Below are 27243 nucleotides of genomic sequence, written 5' to 3' on the forward strand. Positions count from 1 at the left end.
TTACCAAGGTATACTTAAATATAAAAATAAACCAATTACAAAATATGGGAAAGGCCACTTAGATTAACTCTTGTAGTCTAACTTTTTAAAATAAAATAATATCTGAATACTGACCTGGAGGAGGATTTAGGTAGACACTGTTACAAGTCAGTAATTTCTTGATGAACTGGAAATATTCTAGACTGTATTGCATACGGTTGTGCATGAACTGTACATTTTGTTTCCGTACACTTCGTTCAATGGCAGATGGCATTTTAATCTGATGGGGTTTAGTGGTCATAGTAAGTTCTGAAATATATTTTATTAGTTCATTGTCTTTGTCTACTGTGTCCATACGTTCATAAAAAAGAATGTAAGCATTCCACCATCTCTTCTGACGTCTGTAGGACATGCGTTTCATCATATGATCAAATACTTCCCCCATGTACTCTCCACCAAAACACTGATTTTTCATTTCTTCATCATCATCCATTTTGCATTCTGTTACATCACCGTCATCAAATTTATACCATCGGTTTTTTTCACCATCTCCACTATTTCTCTGAATAATGTAAGAGTAATAATGTCCACCACTGGCTTGACCACTGTGAACCAATACACCCACTAATCTGTATTTAGTGCTCCCAGAATGCTCATTTTCAGACTGTTCATTCTGTATCAGCTGATTTTCAGGATTTACATCATCCCCTTCTAGTTTTGCCACTCCTGCTACAGTATAAGGTTCCATGTCCAACTCTCGGGGAAATTCAAAGTAATCATTGAACTTGATTGCACATTCCCTTTCCCAGTCATAGTCAAATCTTTTTAACTGGATAGCAAGAACTGGAGGCAGCTTTTTGATCAACAAGCGTTTCACTGTATCTACCTAAAAATAAATATTTGTATGTTAATTCACACAGACTGCATTATTATGTATTAACAATATTATTTAGCTTCAAATACGACATGAAAAAATAGCTTTACTTCCTACAGCGACCACTTTGCAGTTGTGCCCACCATCCTGTGTCAGAATTCCAAAAGTGCCCACAGGTTCAAAAAGGTTGGGGTCTCCTGCACTAGCCAGTCTCTGCACTTGCTCATTCTCTTCCCTGAACAAGGGTTGTATCCTGAGGAGGGTGAAAGAAGCCAAGGATCCTCAGAACTCTATCACTTGGCTAGGGAGGACCAGAGGTCTGGCAGCCACACAAGTCTTGGTGGTACCTGTCCTTGCAGGGACAAGAGAACTCACATGAGGGGTAAGGTGGCCACAAAAGAAAAGCCCTCCTTTTTGCAAAAATCTGAGCTCCAGATAAGATTGCCCACTTGCAGGAAACTTGCTTTTGACCCTTTGCCTAGTCCATGGAGGAGGGGGATCATAGCTCCAACCCCATGGGATTTTATCCAATACGCCAGGCCCAGCAGAATCTGGATCAGGAGAACTGCCTCTTTCAGATTGTAGGCAGAGCTTGATTTTATCTTTATACTGGAAATGTCTGGTTTCCAGTTACAACAGTCATTCTGGAGACCTCTTCTTGGATTATGGCTATTAAGACAAAACAGCACTCAAGTTTTCTTGCAGTATGAATGAAGCCTTCTAAAAAGTTGGATTATCTTGAACTAATCTAATTGTTGTTAAGGTTAATATGAACATTTTCAGAAATGCATACCTTCTTGTTGCATTTTTCACAGTGATATGCATTTGCACCTTCCAGTAAGTCTCCTTTGACATATTGTTCCAAAGAATCAAGCAAGTTTTGGTGATTTCTTATATCTACATTCAGCGTTGTAAAAGACTCTTCACATTCATACCTATGATTGTGAGCAAAATCAGTAAGCATGCTGAACAAGTAATCAAACAGGAGAAAATAGTCTCATTATGAAGCAAGGTTAATTGCTACAAAAATGGACACAAAGGTTAACTTCGTGTTGTTTCAGAAGATGTGTAAATGAATAGTCACTTCAGCTTGAACTGACAGCTAAAATTATCAATATACAGTGATGGTTTATTTTGTCTCCAGTCTCCAAGTCATATTCCTTATGCAAAATGTTAAAAACTATCTACAAAGATGTCAAAATGAACAAAAAACAAAACCAATGCTCAGTTTAAAACCTGTCTAAAAATCTGAGAGAAAGCTTCTGAGTTTAAAGCTGCATCCAGACCTGTATGTTCCTGACTACCACAAACTGAGCTTTTTGCCATGCTCATGTGTCCTTCCCCCCATCATGCATGGAGAGTAATGAAGGCTTCTGCATTTTGGAATTTTTGAGTCAAACTCTCATTTGCCACAGTGCCCAAGTGCTGGTGCCTGTACAAACAGAAATGTATTTTCTCCCTACAAACCAGGATTAAACCATGGTTTACACATTTTAGTCTGGGGGAGAATATCGACTGAAATTTACCCAGATGCCTAGATTTAGACATCACAGCAAACACAAGTTTGATTCAAGGCTTCCAACACCAGGAAACCTTCAACTGTGTTCCATGCACAAGGGGGCTATAATGTGTGAAATGGAAGTGCACGAGTAAAGTAACAAGTCACGTTCATGCCTGTCACAGAGGTTTGTTGGGGTGTCTCACTGCAGCTTAGTAGTGTGCACCATGATCAAAATGATAGCTAGCATCCTGATGTGTGTTTCTGAAAACAGAAGGACACCTTCATCAAGGAAGGGAGGGACAATTTCCACCAATGCTCCCCTCCCAATGCAGACCCCCACTTGCACCTTATGCTGTCCATAAGGGTCCAGAGATGCCCAGAGACAATATTTTGCGGGACCTCACGAGGCTACAAGTGGTGGGAAAGTCCAGTCTTGTAGGATGTAAGCCACTGTTCGTATTTTAATTATAGATACCATTCAAGGAAAAGTAAACTACCACATAGTATGTATCAGTATGTGTAGGGTAAATTTTCTCAACTTGACTTAATCAGTGCGAGAACCTGACTATCAGTGTTAGAGAAGAACAGACAAGAGTATATGGTAACAAGCATCAAGATTTTCCTACCTGAAGGCCCACTTTTAATGTGTAAACAAGCCCACAAAGAACATGATTGCTAAAACAGGGCACATATCATATGTGCATAACTTGGTTACATGAGCCATAGTGTTACATAGAGCAATTTTGACTAAGTGGGCTGTCCCACAATGCCACCTGGCTCTATCATAGCTCATGTAACTGTTTAAGTTGAGACATTCTCCATCTGTGGGTTGAGGGGTCAGAGCATAGCCTCTCTGCCCCCCTCCTCCAGGATGGGAACTTTCCCCAATGCATCCCAGGGGGTTTCAACTAAAATGCCAGCCCCTGGATTGCAACAGAAAAATTGGGTGGGGAGTCAGACCCCAAATGATAACCCTTACCCCAGTAGCTTCTCATTGCATCTCAATAGGGGGAGGGATTTGATCCGTCCCTCCCTAGGGAAACTGCATGCCTGCTGATACCCAGTGAGAAGCTTGGGGACTGCCATTCTGATTCCCCCTCCAGGAAACTGCTCACCATGGCCCAGCATGAATGCATTGAGAAGCTTCCCAGAGGGGAGAGGTTCAGTTCATTGACTCCCACCTTGGAGTCAGTGAGGACCAAACAACATAGGGCAGCATGTTCTGCACCCCAAGCCTAACTTCTGAACAGCAGAGAGTACAGCTTACCTAAAAAAGCAAACTATCCAATCAAAATTACTTAAACACTTCCATATCAAATATATGCTGGGACAACTAGGTGGAGATATTTTTGTTTTCAGAATACTAATAAGCATACAGAGTTTAAAATCTCTTTATAATTTAAACATTGCCACACAATAATTTATCACTTTATTATGTGTTCTGACCACAAAGCAGCTTGGACCTGCTAAAATGCTGTGATATTTATCTGCATTTGCTCATATATGTTACATAATGTGCCTTCAACTGAACCATTCTTTTTCTTCAGTGTGTCACAAAGTTTAGGGCTTATATACATATTAGAAAGGGTATATAATTTATAGACATCTCTGAAAAGCAATTCAGTATTGCTTGCTAAGTGTATAGTACTTGATTTGTTTGTACATCAAGACACAGCAACAACCCCTGCTATCAGGACCCTGGCCTCCAACTCACATGCAGTCCTACTCGTCATGCACAGATTTACATAGTGGGTATAGATCAGCAAATATCAAGACTCACAAGGGTATATTGCAGCTTGTTAACTGAGGGTGAGCTCATAAAAACAATTTCCCCTTATGTATGCAGCTACAACCCTTCTTTGGATATACAGTTGCTTATGTTTCCATGGGGAAATATTTGTATGAACTGGCCTGTACTGTTGGGCAATTACTGCAGCACTTTCCACAGCTATTGCACCTACAAAACTCACCTTGGCTATCTCTACATACTAAAATAAAACAGGTCCAGTGGTACCTTAGATAACAACACTTATTCCAGCATGAGCTTTCATGAGTGAAACAGTATTGTACTTGCCTTTCACTATTGTTCATTGAGTTGTCTTTTTTGCAGGTACACATTGGGGACTGTGCTTGCGCAGGCCAGCCTATTGGAGGATATTCTCAGCTTAAATTTTCTGCCTAGAGACAGAGGAGGGGAGACCCTCCCCTCTGGAGCATTCTAGCAGCTGTTTTCCCACTGAAATGGTCATGCGCTCCAACGGGGGGTGCTCCCCTTCCCTCAGTTACCCTGAGCTGTGATGAGTCTCTATCAAGGAAGGGTGAAATGAGAGCTCACAGCAGGGTCGGAGGAAGGGAATGTATGCCTGCACAGAAGACAACTCAATGAACAACAGTTCCAGTTAAGAGCAACACTGTTTTCATCGTCATTTTTCTGTGCAGTCCCACAAGGGGAGCAAGCTAATTTACCAGGAGGTAGGGTAAGCCTCTCATTGGAAGAGAGATTGTAGCACTGCTGTCCCCAACTGTTGTCTCCCTTCTTGTTCTGATGTCCACACAATAATGCTTGATGAACGTATTAGCAGACTACCATGCGGCAGCCTTGCAGATCTGTTATCAGGATGCCTAATGAAAAAGTGGCCTGTGCTCTTATAAAATGTGCCCTACCCTGGAGAGGACAAGGGGGTCCTGCATGTTCACAGCACAATCTGAAAGTGGAGATGTCTGTAAATGAGGCAGCCTTCCCCTTTGAGGGACCTGCCAAACAAATAAATACTTGTGGAACTTTCCTAAACTGACTTGTCCCACTTAAGTAAAATCATAAAGCTCTTTTCACATCTAAAAGTAGGCTCTTTCAGTACTAGAGGAGGGAGTACGAAAAAAATAATGGAAGTGCAATATCCTGTGCCAGATAAAACCTTGACACTACCTTGGAGAGGAAGCGTACATTGAGGACTTAAGACTACCTTGTATTCAAGGAATTAGATGAAAGGATGGTCTGCCCTGACAGCCACAAGCTTCTCCACACATCTAGTTGAGGTAATGGCTACTACAAAGGCCACCTTCAAAGGGAGGGCATCTATGGGACACGTAGCTGAAGGCTCAAAGGGGCTCTGCATTGCAATGAAGAAGGTGAAGAATTAGAAGATGTCGAAGGAGAAGAAGATGACGATGATGGAGATGATGATGATGAAGAGGATGATGATCTTAGATTTGATTTTCACTGACAGGGAAGAACTGCTTGATGAGGTTAAAGTAGCACAGGCACCCTGGGTAGTAGAGACCATGTAATCTTGGAATTTACAATCTTGGGGAAAGGAAAAATGGTACATAGTCAGACATATAGGTTGGACTTTAGGAAAGCAAATTTTAACAAATTTAAACTTATGCTGGGTAGAATCCCATGGTCAGAAATACTTGAGAAGGGAATTCAAGAAGGATGGGAGTTTCTTAATGAAATACTGAAGGCGCTATCACAAACCATTCCTATGAGAAGGAAAGGTAGGAGGAGCCTAAAGAGGCCAGGGTGGCTCCATAAACAGCTTTTTAAAGATTTGAGAAATAAAAAAGACTCCTTAGGACCTACCCTGTTAGCCATGGGCGTAGATCAAGCATCAAGTTTCTTGAAGCAAAGGGTGGAAGACATTAAACGCCAGACAGACCTTGAAAAATCACTTTTTCCTAGTACCTGATAAATCTAGATACTTGGTCTCACCTGCAGCTTATTTTTATCATCTTGAGTCTATTAATTATAGGAAGGCCTTTACCCTTGCCAGAACCTACCATCGGCTGTTTTAGAAGGGAAATATAAGAAGATCCCTAGATCAGAGAGGTTATGTCTGTGTGGAACAGGGGACACTGAAACCATTGAACATGCACTGATATGTTGCCCATTCTACCATGAAGTTAGATCAAAGCTTATTTTCCCCCCTACTTGGTAAATTCCCTGATGAGTCAGTTGAGCTTTTGGCAAAGAAGCTCCTATTAGGAGAAGACCCTCCGCTTACGCTCCAAACTGCCAAGTTCTGTGCTGTTGATATTAAAATACGCAGAGCTTTATTAGAGAATGATCGTTAGAATATTTTACAATTTTAATGTGATAATTTTAACCAAGGGTTGCTTTTATTGACCTTACACCTTTATATGTACAGTCTTTATATGTATCAGTCTGTGATTCTGCGGTGCAAAACTATTGTGTCTGGAAATTTTAATGTATTGGCACGTGATTGGTCAGTCGACCGTATTAATAAACTTGACTTGACTCCTTTAGGAAGTGGAAGGAGGGCCTTATAACCAAGGAGGAATATAAATAAATAACTATTGCTTGTAGGGAGAGTGTTAGGAAAGCTAAAGCTCAGTATAAGCTTAGGCTAGCAAGAGATGCTAAATACAACAAAAAATCGTTCTTTTCCTATGTACAGAGTAAGAACAAGGACAAGATAAGCCCATTGTGGGGACTGGAAAGTGAAATTGTAACAGGCAATGAAGAGAGGGCAGAACTCCTCAATTCCTACTTCCCCTCAGTCTTTTCTTGGAGGGAAATGGTGCTCAACATGGCATAAACAGAACACATGATGGAAGTTGCTGCCTAGGATTGGCATTGGGGTAGTGCACAAACACCTGGTTTCTTTAAATGAAACAAAGTCCTCAGGGCCACATGAACTGCATCCAAGGGTACTCAAAGAACTTGCAGATGTAATTTCTGAACCTCTGTCCGTTATTTTTCAGAAGTCTTGGAGAAAAGGTGAGGTGCCAGAAGATTGGAGGCGGGCAAATGCTATCCCCATCTTCAAGAAGGGGAAAAAGAAGGATCCGGGTAACTACCTACCCATCCGCTTGACTTCTATACCAGGAAAACATTTAAAAGAAATCATCAATCAGTACTTCAGCATTTAGAAAGGATGGATCTGATCACTAAGAGCCAGCACGGGTTTCTCAAGAACAAGTCATGTCAGACTAATCTTAATTCCTTTTTTGAGAAACCTTTGAGAAAGACCTTGCTGGATCAGGGGAATGCAGTAGATATAGTTTATCTTGATTTCTGTAAGGCTTTTGATAAGGTTCCACATAATATTCTTGTTGACAATTTGGGAAAATGTGGTTTAGATCCTATTACTGTTAGGTGGGTCTGTAACTGGTTGACAGATCGCACCCAAAGAGTGCTTGTTAATGGTTCCTCATCCACTTGCAGAGGAGTGACTAGTGGAGTGTCTCAGGGATCTGTCCTGGGCCCTGTTATTCAACATCTTTATAAATGATTTGGATGAAGGAATAAAGGGGATGCTTATTAAATTTGGAGATACTAAATTGGGAGGGGTAGCCAATACGGTAGAAGACAGAGCCAGGATACAGGATGATCTTGACAGGCTGGAGAATTGGGCTAAAACCAATAAAATGCATTTCAACTCAGATAAATGTAAAGTTCAGCATTTAGGTAGGAAAAATCAAACACATAATTATAGGATGGGGGAGACTTGTCTTAGCAGTAGTGTGTGCGAAAAGGATCTTGGGGTCTTAGTAGCACAAGCACTGAACATGAGTCAGCAGTGTGATGCAGTAGCTGAAAAGGCAAATGCGACCTTGGGCTGTATCAACAGAAGTATAGTGTCTAGATCACGTGAAATGATGGTATCGCTTTACTCTGCTCTGGTTAGACCTCACCTAGAGTATTGTGTTCAGTTTTGGGCACCGCAATTTAAGAAGGATGTAGACAAACTGGAACGTGTCCAGAGGAGGGCAACAAAGATGGTGAGGGGTCTGGAGACCAAGTCCTATGAGGAAAGGTTGAAGGAGCTGGGTATGTTTAGCCTGAAGAGAAGAAGACTGAGAGGGGATATAATAACCATCTTCAAGTACTTGAAGGGCTGTCATATAGAGGATGGGGCCATGTTGTTTTCTGTTGCCCCAGAAGATTGGACTAGAACGGGTTGAAATTAAATCAAAAGAGTTTTTGTGTATACATTAGGAAGAATTTTCTAACAGTTACAGCAGTTCCTCAGTGAAACAGGCTTTGTCGGGAGGTGGTGGGCTGTCCTTCTCCGGAGGATTTTAAGCAGAGGCTAGACGGCAACCTGTCAGCAATGCTGTTTCTATGACCTTAGCAGATGATGAGAGGGAGAGCATCTTGGCCATCTTCTGGGCATGGAGTAGGGGTCACTGGGTGTGTGGGGGGAGGTAGTTGTAAAAATGTCCTGCATTGTGAAGGGGGTTGGACTAGTTGACCCTTCCAACTCTAAGATTCTATGCAGCAGAACCTCAGGAAGCGGCGGTGAGATATGTGGATAGGAATGTGCACATAAGCCTCAGTGAGGTCTATGGAAATCATGAAGGTTGTCTTGTTTGTGGGCTTCCTAGAGGCATCTGGTTGGCCACTGTGTGAACAGACTGCTGGACTTGATGGGCCTTGGTCTGATCCAGCATGGCTTTTCTTATGTAAGGTACCAAGGCGAAGAGCCTCCACTACAGTTCTTAGGGTCTCCATTCTGAAATGTTTTACCTGAATGAGCAGGTTGGACTAGATGACCCTGGTGGTCCCTTCCAACTCTATGATTCGAAGAAGAAGATGATGATGATGAAGGAGAAGAAAATGAGGATGAAGACGACAAAGACGATGAAGATGAAGGCAACGAAAAGACAAAGACGACAACAAAGACGAAGGTGAAGATGAAGGTGATGAAGAAGAGGAGGAGTTGGTTTTTATATGCTGACTTTCTTTATCACTTAAGGGAGAATTAAACCCGGCTTACAATCACCTTCCCCTCCCCACAACAGACACCCTGTGAGGTAGGTGGGGCTGAGAGAGCTGTGACCAAGGACACCCAGCTGGCTTCATGTGTAGGAGTGGGGAATCAACCCCCGTTCTCCAGATTAGAGTCCACCTCTCCAAACCACTACACCACGCTGGCTTTCTTAAGTAGGTCAACATTACCAACGGACACCACTGGGGAACAATGGCAGTCCTAGAGGGGTAGTTTTTTTAAACCCTTCAGAAACATCCAGGAGTAGTAGTGTGAAAAAAGTGACTTCCCTGCTACTAAACCATGGGAAGCAGAAATGGCCGCCATGTGGACCTTAACTGAAGAGACTGCCAACCTAGTAGTTTTTAAGAAGAAAAGATATTCTAAAACTAAGGGCTAGGGACAAGCCAAAGGGGAAGGCCCAAGAAGAAAAATGTTTCCACTTATGACTATAAGAAAGCCTGGTGGATGGTCTACGGCATTGAGGATAACATTAGATACAAATTCAAAAAAGGTTGACAGTGTAGACTGATGAACCATGCTGTTAGGCAGAGACATTCGATCTCGTGATGAAACATCTCCCCTATCTGCAAGAGGTCTGGTATCACAGCTAAGTGTACAGGTGGAGCAGAATGTGGAACCAAATTTGGTGGGGCCAGAATGAAATGATCAGGATATATCTTGTTGCTTCTCTGTAGATCTTGGCTAGCACTTTGCCTAACAATGGAAATGGGGGGAAAGCATAAAAGAGTGTTCCTACCCAAGGTATCTAGAATACATCCCCCAAAGAAAGGGGATTGATTCCAGCCCTTGAACAAAAAAGTGGGGTGTTTGCACTGAGGCGCATGGCAAAACGGTCCACTGTAGGGTAACCCCATTGTGCAAAAATTGGGGAAATATATTCCTGGCCTAGTGACCATTCGTGGGTAGGGGCTTCAAGCCTGCTGAGTAAGTCTGCCTTGGTATTGTTTGGCCCAGCTATGTAAATTGCTTGTACAAACACATGGTGTTTTATGTCCCAGTCCTAAATTCTAGTAGCCTCTGCGTAAAGAGAGGGATTTTGTACCGCCTTGCTTGTTTAGATAAAACACTGCGGCTGTATTGTCCATTTGCACATGGACCCCTTTTCCACAGAGGATAGCAGTGAAAGAATTAAGGGCATAACAGATGGCTCTTAGTTCCAGAAGATTTCTTGTTATGGAGCCATGTATGTCTCACAATGAAATCACCACAGTGGGCACCCCAACCCTCTAAAGATGCATCTGTGGTGACCATAATCTGAGGGGAAGGAGAACTGAAAGGAACTCCCCTGAATAAATTACTATCCAGGGTCTACCAGGATAAGAGCCTGATGACCCATGGTGGGCAGCAAGAACCTCTGGTTTTGAGAATGAAATGGGAGAATGAATGATAAACCAGTTCTGTAAAGGTCTTGTCTTAAGAAGAGCAAAAGGGACTGTGGAGGTTGTAGAAGCCATTAGTCCTAACAACCTCTGTATGTCAAGTTTATTTACGGTCAAAGACCAGCAACAGTTAACATAGTTCCAGCCATATTAAAATTATCGAATATCACCATTACAATAATACAGCACACATCTGCACACAATTTATTAATATATTGCATTAGCAAAAAGTACATTTAAAACACCTAAATATCTATACATTAATTATAATTAATAAGAGTGTTTAAAATTTAAGCTACCCTCTTCTGTCTTATTGAGCATGCCAGTGCACAAAATTTTGCCACCTTAAGGGTGGTTTCATTGGAGCAGTCAGCAAGGAGGAGGTCAGTATAAAAGGAATTTAGTCTACCTAGATATTTGCACAATATTGGGCTGATAAACCTAGATCTAATCTCCTGATAAAAGCAGCAATCCAGTAAGACATGTTCAATGGTTTCTATCCTGCCTCACTGGCAGAGACATAATCGCTGGGCTTATGGAATACATGCGTATCTCCCTTCAACAAGGGCAGATGGGAGTACATTAAATTGGGCTAAAGTGAAAGCTCTTCTCAGCTTAGAGATTTCCAATGAGTAAAGGTAGTTCGGAGGTGCAAAATTTTTATTACGTTCTTCCCTGCTGGTAAGAGGGGAGCCAGTGATCTGTCAACTTGAAGAGCGGGTGTCCCGTAGCCTTTGTTTAATTAATGATTTGGCTCTTTGGTAGCCTAGTTGTAATAAAGCTTCGCCGCTCTATCCAAGACGATGAAGTTGGGCCTCTATAACTCTTATTCACCTTGAAGAAATATTATCAATAAATATTAACGAGGTTAATCCAGATGGCACTAGGTTTAGCTTAAGCCAGAGGTTTATGGCTTGGGACCAAACGTGTGTTTCTACAGGTACCATCAAGTTTGTGATGATCTTTGTATAAACATATCTGGGAACTGTACGTTAGTTGTGGAATAACTTTCCCTTTAAATACTTTCAATGCACAGGGTATATGAGAACCCCCCTTTGTAAAAAAAGAATCTTAAAATTGCTGTGGCTGATCTTTGGGCTGCCTCAGATATATGTGATATCTGAGCCGACCATGTGCCAGATGATTGAAACACTACTCCTAAGTATTTAAAGTTTTGACTTGTTCTATCTTGTGGCCATCAATCTGCCATCTATGCTATGAGGGTTTTTTTTGGAGAAAATAACAATTTTAGTTTTTGAGAGGTTGATTGTTAAATGCAATAAGCTGAGAGTGCCCAAAGTGCTCTTTTTAACCCTACTTTAGAGGTAGAAAGGATAACAGTGTCATCTGTCATAATGTGGCAATGTATCTATTTGCCACGTCAGAGGGTGGAAGTCAGGGTTTGATAGTGACTGTACCATAATGTAAAAATTAAACAGTAGAGGGGCAAGAATGCAGCCTTGTTTTACGCCTCTCCTTACTGAAATCTTGTGAGTTAGGTGGCCTTTAGGGTTACACCTTACATTCAAGTTGTTATTTTCATGAAATGTACAAATTAGTAGAAGTAACCTACGATCAATTGTAGAGACTTCTAGTTTTCACCATAGTCTGTTACGTGATAGACTATCAAATGCCATTTTATAATCTACAAAGGCTGCATAAAGAGCTCCCAGTGGCATAGAGGTGTATTTTTCTCTCATATGGCACAGAATCAGGCATTGGTCCAGAGTGGAAAGACCACTTCTAAAGCCTGCCTGTTCCTCGGCTAAGATGTTTTCCTTGTCGAGCCAATCCCATAACTTCCAACATAGATGTCTTGCGTATAACTTACCTACCACACTTAAAAGACTGATTGGGTGGTAGTTAGATGGATCTGTTTTCTCCCCTTTTTTATATATCGGTATGATAATGGCAGTGTTCCAGTCTCTAGGGACTTGGGCAGTTCGGTCTATGTGAGTGAAGAGAGTGGCAAGGAGTGGAGCCCACCATTCAATGTCTGCTTTAATCAGTTCTGGGGGGATCATATAATTCCCTGGGGCTTTCCCTAATTTTAACTGGCCTATTAGCCTTTTGACCTCAGCAGATTTTCAAATTTCAAATACCTTTATTGGCATAGTACAGTTTGCAGTATATAAAAGGAGAAAAGTTAAAATAAAATTAATATAAATAATTCCTTACTGTTGTGATTCTACTTTCGACTAGATTCCCATTGGTTGACTGCTATCATCAGAAATTTTACCATTTTTTCGGTTATCTCAGGATCCTTATCAGCTAATAGTTTGTGAAGTATTTTTGTGTTATTTCAGAAGTTCGAAACTATAGGTTTTATGAGGTTTCCTCTTGGGGAATCATAAAGATGGCAGTCCAAAAGAATATAAGACAGGGAGTCAGGACATCCTATGCCACATCTGCAGACTCTTTCTGCGTAAGGTGTTTTCAGGACTCTGCCATGGAGGATCGCCGAAGGCAATGTGTTAGTCCTAGCTTGCATAAAGACTTTCCTGAGCTTAGGATTGTCAAGACGGTCCAGGTAGTTTAAACAGAAATTAGGTGGGAGTCCAAAGTATTGAGGTGAGCAAATTGGCAGCGTTAAAGGACCTCAGCAGAAGTCACTGGGGGGCAGAGAGGAGGGTTTCCTAATTCTGTGAGCAAAGAGGGATTCTAAGCGGGCTCTATATTATAAAGTGCAGAAAAGTGGGTCTCCCAAGTTTTTGCAATTATCTCACAGCATGGTTTTGAACCTTTTGTCTGGAGTCCTCCTGAGACCATGTTCCAGAAGAGTGAGGTATCTTTAAGTTTGGCGGCCTGTATCCAGTTTATTTTTAATGCCTCTCTCTTTTTCCTTTTAATTAGTTTTTTATATTTAACAACTTCTCTATAGAAATAGCAATCTGAAAACTGTCACACCAAACATTTGATATGCAGAGCTCAGTCTTCTGGTAAAAAGGCCTGAGCTACAGATTAATTTAAGGAAGCACCAATAAAGGAGACCTCCTATACCAGGTGCAGTTTTGTTTTTTTCCAATTGGTCATAAGGCCTAAGGCCTGACAGGTAGCCATTGCTAGAGATAGGTGATAATGTAAAGTTACCTCTGAGCAGGCAGTAAAGAGACAGTCATCCAGGTACGGATACATACAACATCCCTGGGACATTAAATGGGCTGCTAGTATGGCCATATGTGTGTGTGTTAAGTGCTGTCAAGCCGCTTCCGACTCATGGGGACCCTATGGATCAATGTCCTCCAAAACGTTCTAACCTTAACAGCCTTGCTCAGATCTTGCAAATTGAGGGCCGTGGCTTCCATTATAAAGTCAACCCATCTCTTCTTGGGTCTTCTTTTCTTGCTGCCTTCAACTTTTCCTAGCATGATTGTCTTTTCCAGTGACTCTTGTCTTTTCATAATGCAACCAAAGGACGACAACCTCAGTTTAGTCATTTTAGCTTTTAGGGTCAGCTCAGGCTTGATTTGATCTATAACACACTGGTTTGTTTTTTTGGCAGTCCACGGTATCCGTAACACTCTGCTCCAACACCACATTTCAAAGCAAGTGACTTTCTTGCTATCAGCTTTTTTCATTGTCCAGCTTTCACACCCATACATAGTAATGGGGAATACTATGGCATGAATTAATTTAATCTTGGTGGCCAGTGACACATCCTTACACTTCAGAATCTTTTCTAGCTCCTTCATGGCTGACTTCCCAGTCTCAATCTCCTTCTGATTTCTTGGCTGCAGTCTCCCTTTTGGTTGATGATGGAGCCAAGGAATAGAAAGTCTTGAACAATTTCAATTTCCTCATTGTCAAGCTTAAAAGTTGAGTAATTCCCCTGTAGTCATTACTTTTGTCTTCTTGATGTTCAGCTGTAGTCCTGCTTTGGCACTTTCTCCTTTAACTTTCAGCAGTACTCGTTTCAAGTCTTTGTTATTTTCTGCCAGTAATATAGTATCATCAGCATATCTCAAATTGTTAATGTTCCTCCCCACAATTTTCACTCTACCTTCATCTAAATCTAATCTAGTTTTCCTAATGATATGTTCTGCATACAGATTGAAGAGATAGGGAGATAAAATAATCCTTGTCCAACAATTGGAAACCATTCTGTTTCTCCATATTCTGACCTAACCCAGTGGCCTCTTGTCCAGAGTATGGATTGTGCATCAAAATGATCAGATATTGTGGCACACCCATTTCCTTGAAAACCAGCCATAGCATTTGTGATCCACACAGTCAAAAGCTTTGCTATGAAACACAAGCCGATTTTCTTCTGAAATTCTCTCGTATGCTCCAGTAACTAAGTAAATTTGCAATATAATCTCTAGTGTTTCTTCCTTTTCTGAATCCAGCTTGAACATCAGGCATTTCTTCTTCAAAAGATTCTTCTTGGAAGGAATCTATCATCCTTTCATCTCTTCTGTATAGTTCTTCAGTGTATTGTTTCCGCCCTTTCTTACTTTGTCCTGTTCAGTAAATGTATTTCCATACTGATCATTCAGCATGCCTAACCATGCTTTAAATTTCCCTTTAATATCTTGGATCTTATGGAACAGATCTCTTGTTCTACCTTTTTGTTGTTCTATTTCTTTACACTGGTTATTATAATAGTTCTGTTGGTCTCTATGTGTGAGTCGCTGGAATGCTGCACTTAGACTTTTGCTTCCGTTTCTGTCACTTTTTACTTTTGCTTCTTGTCTATCTTTAGCAATTTTAAGAGTTTCCTCAGACATCCATCGAGGCTTTTCATTTCTTTTGGCTACAGGAATAGTCTTTGCACATTCTTCATTGACAATATCTCTAGTTTCCACCCATAGTTCTTCTGGTTTACATTCACTTGAACTTAGTAATGCAAATCTGTTCTTTACATGGTCTTTAACCTCTTCAGGAATGTTGCTTAGATTGTATTTTGGCAGAGGAAGTTTTGAATCCTACCTCCCTGAGCATGGGAAGGGACCCTTCTGCTGCTGAAGATGTCCTCTGCCCTCAGAGTGAGAATGAGCCATTCTAACCATCTGTTCCAGATAAAGATGTAGTCCTCACTTGGAGAGAAAGAATCATGGTCACCTATCATCCGGAGATGGATCGGATGGAAAACTGGAGCTGGAGTAAGACTCTTCATCTTCCTCGGATTTAAAAATGGAGGCTGGGGGGGGGGCTTGGGCTGGTAGTATCCACCACGTCAGAACCAGAGGGCATTCAAGTGGCCTGGGTGAAGGTTCTCTCAGTTCCGAATGGGATGCAGTTAGGTGGCTCTTCCCACTCTGCACATAAGGAGACGGACAGAAGAAGGGATAATGTTGCTACAGAACCCATGGAAAGGCCCTGAAGATGGGTGTGTTGGAACTGGAAGATAATTTTCCAGGAAGTCCATTTCCTCTGCACAGAGTTTGCCTTCTGAAAGAGTTGGAATGGACAATCAAGACTGCAGTGATGGTGTACGAGAAGGAGGAAGATCCTTTTTTTCTAACTGCATGGGCGGTTCCGGTGGCCTCACCAGTTCCTTTGAAACCGATCGGTGCCATTCCTTAAGCTTTGTCTTGTTTCTTAGGTGAAGGTTCAGAAGAAAACCTGGTAGGTACCAGTTCAGGTGGCCTCGATCCGTCTTCAAGTCAAATCTAACCTTGGAACTCACGGAACCGAGATTACCGATGATGGATGGGAAGGTCGCTACAACCGAGGAACCAGACTCGAGGCTGAATGAGGTTTATGTTCCATTGAGGCAGATGACTTAACTGCTGGGTTATCAGAACTTGAAAGGGCCTTCTCCCATAAAGCCGCCTTGGGGTAAACTGCTGGAAAAGCTTGCAGGCTGCCAGATTGTGCCCTCACTCAGACAGATTAAACATAAATCATGCTGATCAGTGCGAGTCATTTCTGCCCCACAAGGGGAACAAATTTAAAATAAGGCCTTCTGAGACATTGTTGAAGGCAAAAAAAAAAGATCTTGTGCCAAGCATAACACTCACAGAAAGCCAAGAAAAACGATCTTCACAGAGTGGTGGCGAAAAACAAACCGAGGGAAGGGAAGCACTTTCCCCCCCCCGCCGGAGCACGTGGCCATTTGAATGGAAAAACAGCTGCTAGAATACTCTGGAAGAGAATACTTGAAGTATTTCAAGTGGCTGGCCTGCACATGGACAGTTTCCAATGTGAGACTGCATAGAACAATGATGAATGGCTCACTTCATATGTAAATAGCAAGCAAATATACTGCCTGATTTATGCTAACGTTGCTCACATGATCACAGATGAGCAGGTAGCCATGATGGTTTATGCATAGGGGAAACTGCCAATGTGAGCCACTCCTAAGTGGTCCCCAATTATTCCCATACAAAGGAAGAGCACAGGCTTGTCGTAGTAGACATCCATTAACAGTTGAACAGGCTTTGAGTTTAGGTGATGAGAAATAAATATACGATACACCATGAGGTGGTGAAACACTTACCTATGGGGGCACCCTTGACAGATTTTCTGATCAGCAAAGGATCCTCCCAAAACTTTACTTAGCATTGCTGGGTGACCCAAGGCTTTTAAAGCTTCATCTAGACTATCCACCAAAGAATTAAAGAATTCTAAAGCATCATGTTGTTCACGCAGATTTACAGGTTCACCCCAGAGTCTGGAATGAAAAACGTTCTCTCATAATAAAGACCAGACACATTTTCTAGTATACTAATGCAAATGTAATAAAATAAAAGTAATTTACATAAGAATGTATCCTACTCCACTAAGCAAAGTCTGACATCTTCCTCAAACCCTGCTGAGCAGTGTGTTAGGATACACATCAACACCACCAGATATATGTTCTGCAAGCACATCTGGATATATTACAATTGTCTAGCAAACCTCAACTATTTTACATACCATCTAACATGTAACCTAATATTTTGGTTCACATACCATGAGTGCAATACCTTAATGTAAAAATAGCAATATATTTATTACTTCTGGTTCCTTTATATTGTCTTTGGCATAATTATTCAGGTACATTTTTAAGAACACAGTTTATATTCCCTGGCATTTCATTCCTTTGCATATTAATTTCTACTAATGTTGTAAAAAAATACATAAAAGCACATGTTACAGTTCAAACAGCTCTACATAGATTAATTCCCCATTTACCTGAACTGCTTCCAAAATCCTCTTGGTACATAGTACTGTAATTGAGATGCTGCTAAGTGACCAAAGATGACCTGGAGATGTCTTAAAACACCTATATTGTACTCTTTTCTGTCTTCTGTTTTACTTAATGTAGGTTTATCATCATACTGATGTGGATAGCCGAATACTTCATCCCGGGAGTCAGCAGTGCTCTTTAAATGAAAGAAATTATAATCTTAATACTCATTCATACACGTGTACAAACAGCAAAATACAAACAGAAATCTAGAAAGACCTTTTGCCTGTTCAATCAAACCAAGAAGCCCTTTTGCAAGTTCAGAAGAAATGAAGGTATATGATTTGCTTCATGAAGATTCTTCAACGGATATCCAATAACTAGAGCAATATCCTGTTTCAAACCTCAGTGAGTCACCTGGTCCATGGAAAAATTACAGTACAGTTCTGTGTATAGTGCAAGAATTCTATAGATATAGCGTTCGTATTAACACAGATCACTATATTCTTCACTTCCCAGTAAGCTCCACCCATATTGTGACACTGTGCCAAGTAAAATGGGAAGCAATATAAATGATGAACAAGGTATTTAGTTGATTCAGAGCCCCCACATCCCCGCAGAAGCAGATATATGCTGTGTTTTTATTTCTTCATTTATAGTCCACCTTTCTCCCCAGTGGGCAGCTTACATTGTTCCACACTCCTCCATTTTATCCACACAACAACCCTGTGAGGCTGATTAGGCCAAGTGTGTATAACTGGCCTAAAGTCACCAGCAAGCTTCCATGGCTGAGTAGGGATTTGAACCTGGGTCTCCCAGATCCTACTCTGACCCTCTAAGCCAGGGGTGTCAAACATAAGGCCCGTGGGCCGGATCCGGCCTCTTGAGAGCTCTTATCTGGCACACGGGCCATCCGAGGCAGCCACCACCACCCCACCCAGCCTGACCAAATGACATTTATGTCATATCTGGCTCTCATAAAAATTGAGTTTGACACCCCTGCTCTAAGCACTATACCACACTGACTCTCTGTAACTTTTAAAGTGACAACCATTGCTTCTCTCTTCAAAATGCCTGAGTAGGGAAGAGAACACCCCTTCTCCAGTTTGTAATGTTCTCTCTTCATACTTGGCAAAAACATCCCATGAAAAGAATCTACAATGTCACTTTTGTACGTTCTTCCAGTACTGGATTGTTGTGTGTGTGTGTGGGGGAGGGATTCTGATCACACAATAAAAGGCCAGTATGCAAAAGTAACTGGGATGTTTGACAAAGCAATGTACATCTATACTCGTTAGCTGCAGATAAGACTGGATGCTAAAAATATAAGGAGCACAGTAAATAATTAATGTTTGAAAAGCCAAATGAATTATTACCTCATTGTCTTGTTTCTCATCTCCAGACATATCGTCATCTACATCACTGCCTGTGCCTTCAATTGCAAGGATTCCATTCCTAATAGCAGGAATCATGTACAACTGCTGAATGACAGAATTCATGTAACATGTGGCACCAGCATTTTTTAGGCCTACAAATCCCTTGGGTGGTCGTGGTCCAACAGGTGGCAGGTATTCCCATTCTGTAAGTGCTTCACAAGCTACGAGAAATCAGATGCATTAGAAAATCAAAACAACATACTTCTGAACTACCATTGGGCTAAGCAGGGTTGTTTAACACTCTGCTCCTTAATAAGTTTTACATCAGTGTCCCTGATAACTGAGAAAATTCCAAGGAGTTTAACATAGTATACATACATATTCCAAATATAGTTAAAGTGAAGTCTACAATGAAGTTCCTGGCAACTGAGCAATACACATTCACCATATATTGATCACTTCTTTGAAGATGACTTGCAGCTCTTAATAGATTTGGAAAATAATTTAATAATTTAAAGTGGTCCTGTAAAGACATGAAGTAGGAGCTAAAGAGTCAAGGGCAGAGTTTCTTCCAGCCCTCTACATGGGAGCTTGTGCCCGTGACCCACAACTTCCAAGATCCCTTTCTTACTAGAGCCTCTCGTATCTCCAAAAGAGCTGTTTCAGACAGTTGGGACTCACTGTAACAACCTCTGAAGTAGAGTAAGGAACTGCAGTTAGAATGGGAAATACCATCACTGTCAGTTCCCACACAAGAAGATTGGAGGTGGGCAAATGTTGTCCCCATCTTCAAGAAGGGGAAAAAGGAGGATCCAGGTAACTACCAACCCATCAGCTTGACTTCTATACCAGGAAAGGTTTTCGAACAAATCATCAAACAGTCAGTCCTTGAGCATTTAGAAAGGATGGATCTGATCACTAAGAGCCAGCACAAGTTTCTCAAGAATAAGTCATGTGAGACTAATCTTATCTCCTTCTTTGAGAAAGTTACTACCTTGCTGGATCAGGGGAATGCTGTAGACATCGTCGAAGGCTTTCACGGTCAGAGTTCATTGGTTCTTGTAGGTTATCCGGGCTGTGTAACCGTGGTCTTGGAATTTTCTTTCCTGACGTTTCGCCAGCAACTGTGGCAGGCATCTTCAGAGTAGTAACACTGAAGGACAGTGTCTCTCAGTGTCAAGGGTGTAGGAAGAGTAATATATAGTCAGAAAGGGGTTGGGTTTGAGCTGAGTATTGTCCTGCAAAAGTATTGTCCTGTAAGTATCAAGATAATGTGCTAATGAGGGTATGGTATGTTACAATGGTTCCATATTAACATACCATACCCTCATTAGCACATTATCTTGATACTTACAGGACAATACTTTTGCAGGACAATACTCAGCTCAAACCCAACCCCTTTCTGACTATATATTACTCTTCCTACACCCTTGACACTGAGAGACACTGTCCTTCAGTGTTACTACGCTGAAGATGCCTGCCACAGTTGCTGGCGAAACGTCAGGAAAGAAAATTCCAAGACCACGGTTACACAGCCCGGATAACCTACAAGAACCAGCTGTAGACATCGTTTATCTAGATTTCAGTAAGGCTTTTGATAAGGTTCCACATAGTATTCTAGTTGACAAATTGGGAAAATGTGGTTTAGGTCCTATTATTGTTAGGTGGATCTGCAACTGGTTGACAGACCGTACCCAAAGAGTGCTAGTTAATGGTTCCTCATCCACTTGGAGTGAAGTGACTAGTGGAGTTCCTCAGGGATCGGTGCTGGGCCCTGTGTTGTTCAACATCTTTATAAATGATTTGGATGAATGAATAGAGGGGATGCTTATTAAATTTGCAGATGATACTAAATTGGGAGGGGTAGCAAATACAGTAGAAGACAGAGCCAAGATGCAGGATGATCTTGACAGGCTGGAGAAGTGGGCTAGAACCAATAAAATGCACTTGTAAAGTTCTGCATTTAGGTAGGAAAAATCAAATGCATAATTATAGGATGGGGGAGACTTGTCTGAGCAGTAGTGTGTGTGAAAAGGATCTTGGGGTCTTAGTAGACCGAACACTGAACATGAGTCAGCAGTGTGATGCGGTAGCTAAAAAGGCAAAATGCGGTCTTGGGCTGCATCAACAGAAGTATAGTGTCCAGATCACGTGAAGTGATGGTATTGCTTTACTCTGCTCTGGTTAGACCTCACCTAGAGTACTGTGTTCAGTTTTGGGCACCACAATTTAAGAAGGATGTAGACAAGCTGGAACGTGTCTAGAACAGGGCAACAAAGATGGTAAGGGGTCTGGAGACCAAGTCCTATGAGGTAAGGAGCTGGGTATGTTTAGCCTGAAGAGGAGAAGACTGAGAGGGGATATGATAACCATGTTCAAGTACTTAAGGGGCTGTCATATTGAGGAGGGTGCCAAGTTGTTTTCTGTTGCCCAAGGTCGGACCAGAACCAACGGGTTGAAATTAAATCAAAAGAGTTTCTGTCTAGACATTAGGAAGAATTTTCTAACAGTTAGAGCGGTTCCTCAGTGGAACAGGCTTCCTTGGGAGGTGGTAAGCTCTCCTTCCCTGGAGGTTTTTAAGGTTAGATGGCCATCTGTCAGCAATGCTGATTCTGTGACCTTAGGCAGATGATGAGAGGGAGGGCATCTTGGCCATCACTAGGTGTGGGGGGGAGATAGTTGTGAATTTCCTGCATTGTGCAGGGGGTTGGACTAGATGACCCTGGTGGTCCCTTCCAACTCTATGATTCTAAGAAAGCTTGAGCGCACATATCGGAATCCCAGTAATTAATTCTCTACGGATTCTTTTACCTTATTACAGCGAATACAGTGATCTAGAATTCATCTCAATTAAAGGAAGACGGAGAAATATCATTTTTAGACAAGCAATTTATCAACACTTTTCTCCATAAAAATGGGGGGGGAGATCAGATATTTAATTGGATAACTTTAAGAACAGTTTAACAAATATTTGCATACTTTAAATTACACAGATTATAAGGAATGTGAAATAGTACGTACTAGTTATTGCAGTGCCTATATAATACATTTCAGTCAGAGTATCTACTATTTGTTTAAGGTTTCGAACACAGCCCACTGCTAGAGCTACTAACAGCTCAAATCCAGCATTAATAGTAGCGGGTGAACTGCAGACTGGTATGGCCTGCTCAGCGGGCAATTCTCCATTCCTCATGTACTGTAAGTAAACATTTGAGGCTGGAAAGATGAAATCATCTATTAGCTCCTAAAAAAAAGAAAAGAAAGAAAACCCCAGTTATTATTTTAGAAAATCCAGACAGAAATAGTCCTCCACTACAAAAATGTTCAGCCTTTATAAAATGTGAATGGATAGGTTAAATTGTCAAGAAGGAAAGCTGTGATTTGCACTCACGCTCCCCCCCCACACACACACAACACACCAATTGTGTGCTTACACTGCACAAATCAAAGTTAACACTGGGGGGATAGATAGTAAAGAACAACATGGTCTAGTTTAATAGAGGAAGTGTCTTTAATTACATGTTCTAGGGTGCTGATATACAAAGGAGCACTCCACAACTCTTTACCTTCCGTATCTCTATTGAAGCAGCTGCTGCTGTCATATTACTTCCCCACAATGCCCATTCTTTGTAAGACAGGAATGATGGCCAGCCACTTGGACATAGGATTCCCAAGCAAGGAGAGCTCTCACCATCTCACTGAAGAAGGGAGGGCCCACCTGCCCCTCGTAATTTACATAAACCAACCAAGGCTCTGCAATCCTTTTATCACGCTCCAGTATGACAAATTTAAAAATAATGTTAACAATTTAACAGCTTCAAATTGAAACTGTGTGACTCTTAAACCTGCATTATAAAATATTTATACTCCGCTGGTATTTTGTTTTATTTAAAGTCTTCTAAAAACTAAAGACAACAGGAGAAAATGCTTAATTTCATCTTGTTATGCAATGCATGACTGATAATTTTTGGTGTCTGTTTTCTTTGAAAAATGGGGTTACAGTTATCACAGTCAGTTTATAGGATATTAACTATGTAAATTTCTACATACATGGTTTTCCTGTTCCCCTAGAATATTAATGTAAAAATGAAAGTGATAGTTTAAGCCTTTGCTGAGTTCTATGCAAGTAAGACAAATGGATTTTATGAGTATATCTTCACCTTGCTATTGATCATTTTTCCCCTTTTAATAATTACTTACTTTAATGAGATTAGCACCTCCCTTTTCACAACCAATATGGTACTTTTTTTCAGGAGTTTGGAATGCCAGCAATTCTTTTGTTACTCCAAGATGACCTTCTAAGATTGTCTCTTCTACACCTGTTTCTCCTGTTCTTTTCACTTCATCCTAACAATTTAAAAAGAAAAAAACATCCCCATGTGAGTTAGAGGATCTAACAATTATCAAATGAATAAATTGTTTTAATTAATTTAGTCCATACACTTTGCTATAAAACTTACCCTAATTCTTTTAAGCCAGTCAATTTCATTATTAAGTAAAACTTCAGCATTGGGCACATTGATATTACTATTGTATGCATAATTAAGAAGATGTCGCAATAGTGTAAAGTAGTCCCCTGAATGTTTAGCACGCTCTCTTGCAGTACTCTGAAAGAGAAACAACTTGTATGCAATTTTGCAAAGGTATTTACATTAACAGTTTCAACACGGAAGATTTCTTCAAGAACCCAGAAAGCTCTTATATACAATTTTGGGATATTTAAAGAGATTAATAACTCTATACAGATTCAAGGGCTCCAATGCAAAGCTTAACGAATGCTTTACCGTTTCTTCCCTTTTTTGCTGGCAAAGGAAGGAGTAGAAATTTTATCCTACTTCTTCCTCCTCACAGCAGCACCCCATGGTACAGCGCACCATGTTAACAACAGTGCCTTGATCCATAGCAGAGGATATTCAGGGTACACAGGGGAAAGAAAAACAGTGTTGCACTTACCTGTAACTGTTGTTTGTACAGTGGTCTTCTGTGCAGTCCCACATGGGACTGCGCGTGCGCAGGCCAGCCACAGAGACGATTAGTCAGCTTAATTGAAAAGTTCAGCTCCCTTGGAGCGCTCCCTCCCCCTCCCCACGTGACTAAGCCTAACGGCTTTTCCCGCCCAAAAGTCACGTAAGGGAGGGGCAGGGATCACTCTTCCCTCAGTTCTCCAATCGCCGCAGCGGGGAGACCACAATAGAAGTGGAACAGCCCACAGTGGGGACAGGAGGGAGGGGTGTGTGCCTGCACAGAAGACCACTGTACGAACAACAGTTACAGGTAAGTGCAACACTGTTTTTCGTATTCGGGGCTTCTGTGCTGTCCCACATGGGAGAATAGCAAGCTTACCACGGTGTGGAGGCGGGTGTGCGCTGTTCACTTAAACAATGAATTCAACACTGCTCTCCCTACAGATGCCTCTGCTCTGGAATCCACATCCATGGTGTAATGACGGATGAAGATTGATGGTGTGGACCATGTAGCCGCTCTGCAAACGTCCTGGATGTCTAGGTGGGATGCAAAAGCGGCTGAAGTGGCCTGTGCTCTTGTTGACTGCGCATGCACCTGCATAGGACACTCTACACCTGCCTCTTTGTAGGCTATCCTGATAGCAGATATAACCCATCTGGATGTCTGAGTAGCTACTCCCTTGCCCTTATTAGGGCCCCTAAAGCAAATAAAGAGGTTGTTATCCCGTCTGAACCCCTGAACCCTTTTTAAATAAAAGAGCAAATTTCTGCGCACATCCAGAGTATGTAGTTGTTTGTCTGGATCTGATTGAGGCTCTGGGAAGAACGTGGGCAGTACCAGGTCCTGAGACAGATGAAATTTAGAGAGTACCTTGGGTAAAAACTCCAGGCTGGGCCTGAGAACCACCCTGTTACTATAAAATTTAGTAAAGGGGGGGGGGTCGAATCAGAGAGCTCTCAGATCACTCATTCTGTGAGCAGAGGTAATGGCTACTAAAAAGGCTGTCTTGTAAGAGAGAAAAGCTAGCTCACAAGAAGCCATAGGCTCAAATGGTTTAAACATCAACTGTGACAACACCAACTTGAGACTCCACTGTGGCACGGGAGCCGAAACAGGTGGGAAGGAATTATTTAGCTCTTTAAGGAACCTTTTACATAATTTGTGAGCAAATAGGGATTTAGTCCCTATGCCCTCATGAAAAGCCGAAATGGCCACAAGGTGAACCTTAATAGAGGAATTAGATAAGCCCTCATCCTTCAACCTGAGCAAGTAATCAAATATAGTTGAAAGAGGGCATGTTTCTGGGGTCAATTTGTTTGAAGAAGCCCAGATGGAGAAACGCTTCCATTTGGAATTATACGATTTTCTTGTGGATGGCCTGCGGGAAGCCAACAGGACATTATCAACCAAGGAAAGTCTAAGCTCATACCCACTAAAACGATAGATTTTATAGGAGCCACTCTATCCGACCATATATTCACCCCTGAATCCTCCACGCTGTCAGTTTGAGTACTTTGGGATTGTGGTGGAACACCCGACCCACTGACAGTAGGTATGGGGACAGGGGAAGGGTGATGAACAGGGTGGAGAGGGCCCACAGGGTGGAGAACCATGGCCTCTTCGGCAAGAAGGGGGAGATCAAAATGATGTCTGTTTGATCCGACATGATCTTTCCCACTACCCTGGCAATGAGGGGGAGCGGGGGGAAGGCATAGAGGAGGTTCTGGGACCATTGCATTTGAAAAGCGTCCCCTATGGAAGCGGGGTCCCATGCCGCCTGCATTTGGCGTTGTGACTGGTGGCGAACAGATCTATACTGGGGTAGCCCCATTCCCTGAAAACAGAGTCCAGAACACTGTCTTGAATGGATCACTCGTGGTCCTGGGTCACGTCCCTGCTGAAGGCATCTGCAGCGACGTTGGAAATCCCCGTGACGTGTACTGCGGTGATGGAAACCTGATGATTTAGGGCCCAGTTCCAGATTTTGACAGCTTCCGCGAACAGAGCGAGGGATCCTGTGCCCCCCTGCTTGTTCAGGTAAAACTTTGCAGCGGTGCTGTCGGTGGCAACAAGGACCGACTTTCCTTCGACAATGCCTGCAAAAGAGGGGAGACCATGTCTAACCGCTTTTAACTCTAAGAGGTTGATATGCAATAAGGATTCTGTAGGGGACCACCTGCCTCTGGCTGTGAGGTGACCACAAGTGGCTCCTCATCCCCCCAGGGAAGCGTCTGTAAAGATTTGTAGATCGTGTGTCGCAACCCCAAAGGGCATACCCTGTAACAGGTTAGGCTCTTGGACCCACCACCTGAGTGAACGCAGGATCCACCTAGGGATGGACAATTGCCTCCATTGAGGATCGATATTGATTCTGAAGTTCCTAATGAACCAGTTTTGGAGTGGGCGCATGTGCAGCCTAGCATATGGGACTACCGCAGTAGTTGAGGCCATCAGGCCCAAATGTTTCTGGATCAGCAGTGCTTTCTGATGTCTTCTCTTGAAGAAGAAGCAAACCAGGGCCCGAATAGATCTAATCCTCGAGATGGGCAGGAAGGCCAAGGACATATCCGCATCAAGGACCGCTCCTATAAAATCTATCGTTTTAGTGGGTTAGATTTTCCTTGGTTGATAATTAGGCCCTAGGAAGACAGCGTAGTTGTCACTAACATGATAGAATCCAACAACGCGTGTCTAGATTCCCCAACGAACAACTGGTCATCCAGGTAGGGGGAAATGGTACAACCTTTAGAAGCCAGGAAACCAACCACCTCAGCCATCACCTTGGTAAAAACCCTAGGTGCCGTGGCCAAGCCGAAAGGTAAAATCGTAAATTGGTAGGACTCTCCGTTGCATCGAAACCTTAGGAATTTCCTGCAGGAATGATATATGGCTACATGAAAGTATGCGTCCTTAAGATCCAGAACGGCAAACCACATGTGCTGTGAGAGAAGGGGGAGGTTGTCATGTAAAGACAGCATTCTAAATTTCCTAACATATATGTATTTATTGAGGGCTCTCAGGTCCAAGATCGGACGCTTGCCTCCATCTTTTTTGTCGACCAAAAAGTATCTGGAATAAAAACCACTCTGCTGACCGGTGGGCGGGACAACTTGGACAGCACCCTTAGAAACCAACTCCTCCACCTCTTGACACAGCTCCTGTGGAGGGAATGGCTCCATGGCAGGTGGGGAGACACATGGAGGGGAAGAAAGAAATTCTAGGTAGTAACCAGACTGAACAATATTCAAAACCCAGGAGTCATGTGTAATTGTTAACCATTTACTGTAGAACTGTAGC

At 42.1% G+C, this 27243-nt stretch overlaps 1 protein-coding gene across 1 annotated transcript in view; it reads right to left on the reverse strand.

Moving 5' to 3' along the window:
• Positions 1-27243, reverse strand: part of USP9X (ubiquitin specific peptidase 9 X-linked) — a 159381-nt gene that overhangs the window by 38670 nt on the left and 93468 nt on the right. The window contains exons 27-34 of the mRNA XM_056858694.1: positions 23442-23588; positions 23182-23328; positions 22003-22225; positions 18982-19202; positions 17611-17801; positions 16934-17107; positions 1647-1788; positions 115-865 (exon numbers count right to left, since the gene is read on the reverse strand). Of these exons, the coding sequence (XP_056714672.1) occupies positions 115-865; positions 1647-1788; positions 16934-17107; positions 17611-17801; positions 18982-19202; positions 22003-22225; positions 23182-23328; positions 23442-23588 (1996 nt within the window). The remainder of the gene's footprint in view (positions 1-114; positions 866-1646; positions 1789-16933; positions 17108-17610; positions 17802-18981; positions 19203-22002; positions 22226-23181; positions 23329-23441; positions 23589-27243) is intronic.

This window comes from Euleptes europaea, chromosome 12 (assembly GCF_029931775.1).
Source record: "Euleptes europaea isolate rEulEur1 chromosome 12, rEulEur1.hap1, whole genome shotgun sequence".
Lineage (NCBI taxonomy): Eukaryota > Metazoa > Chordata > Lepidosauria > Squamata > Sphaerodactylidae > Euleptes > Euleptes europaea.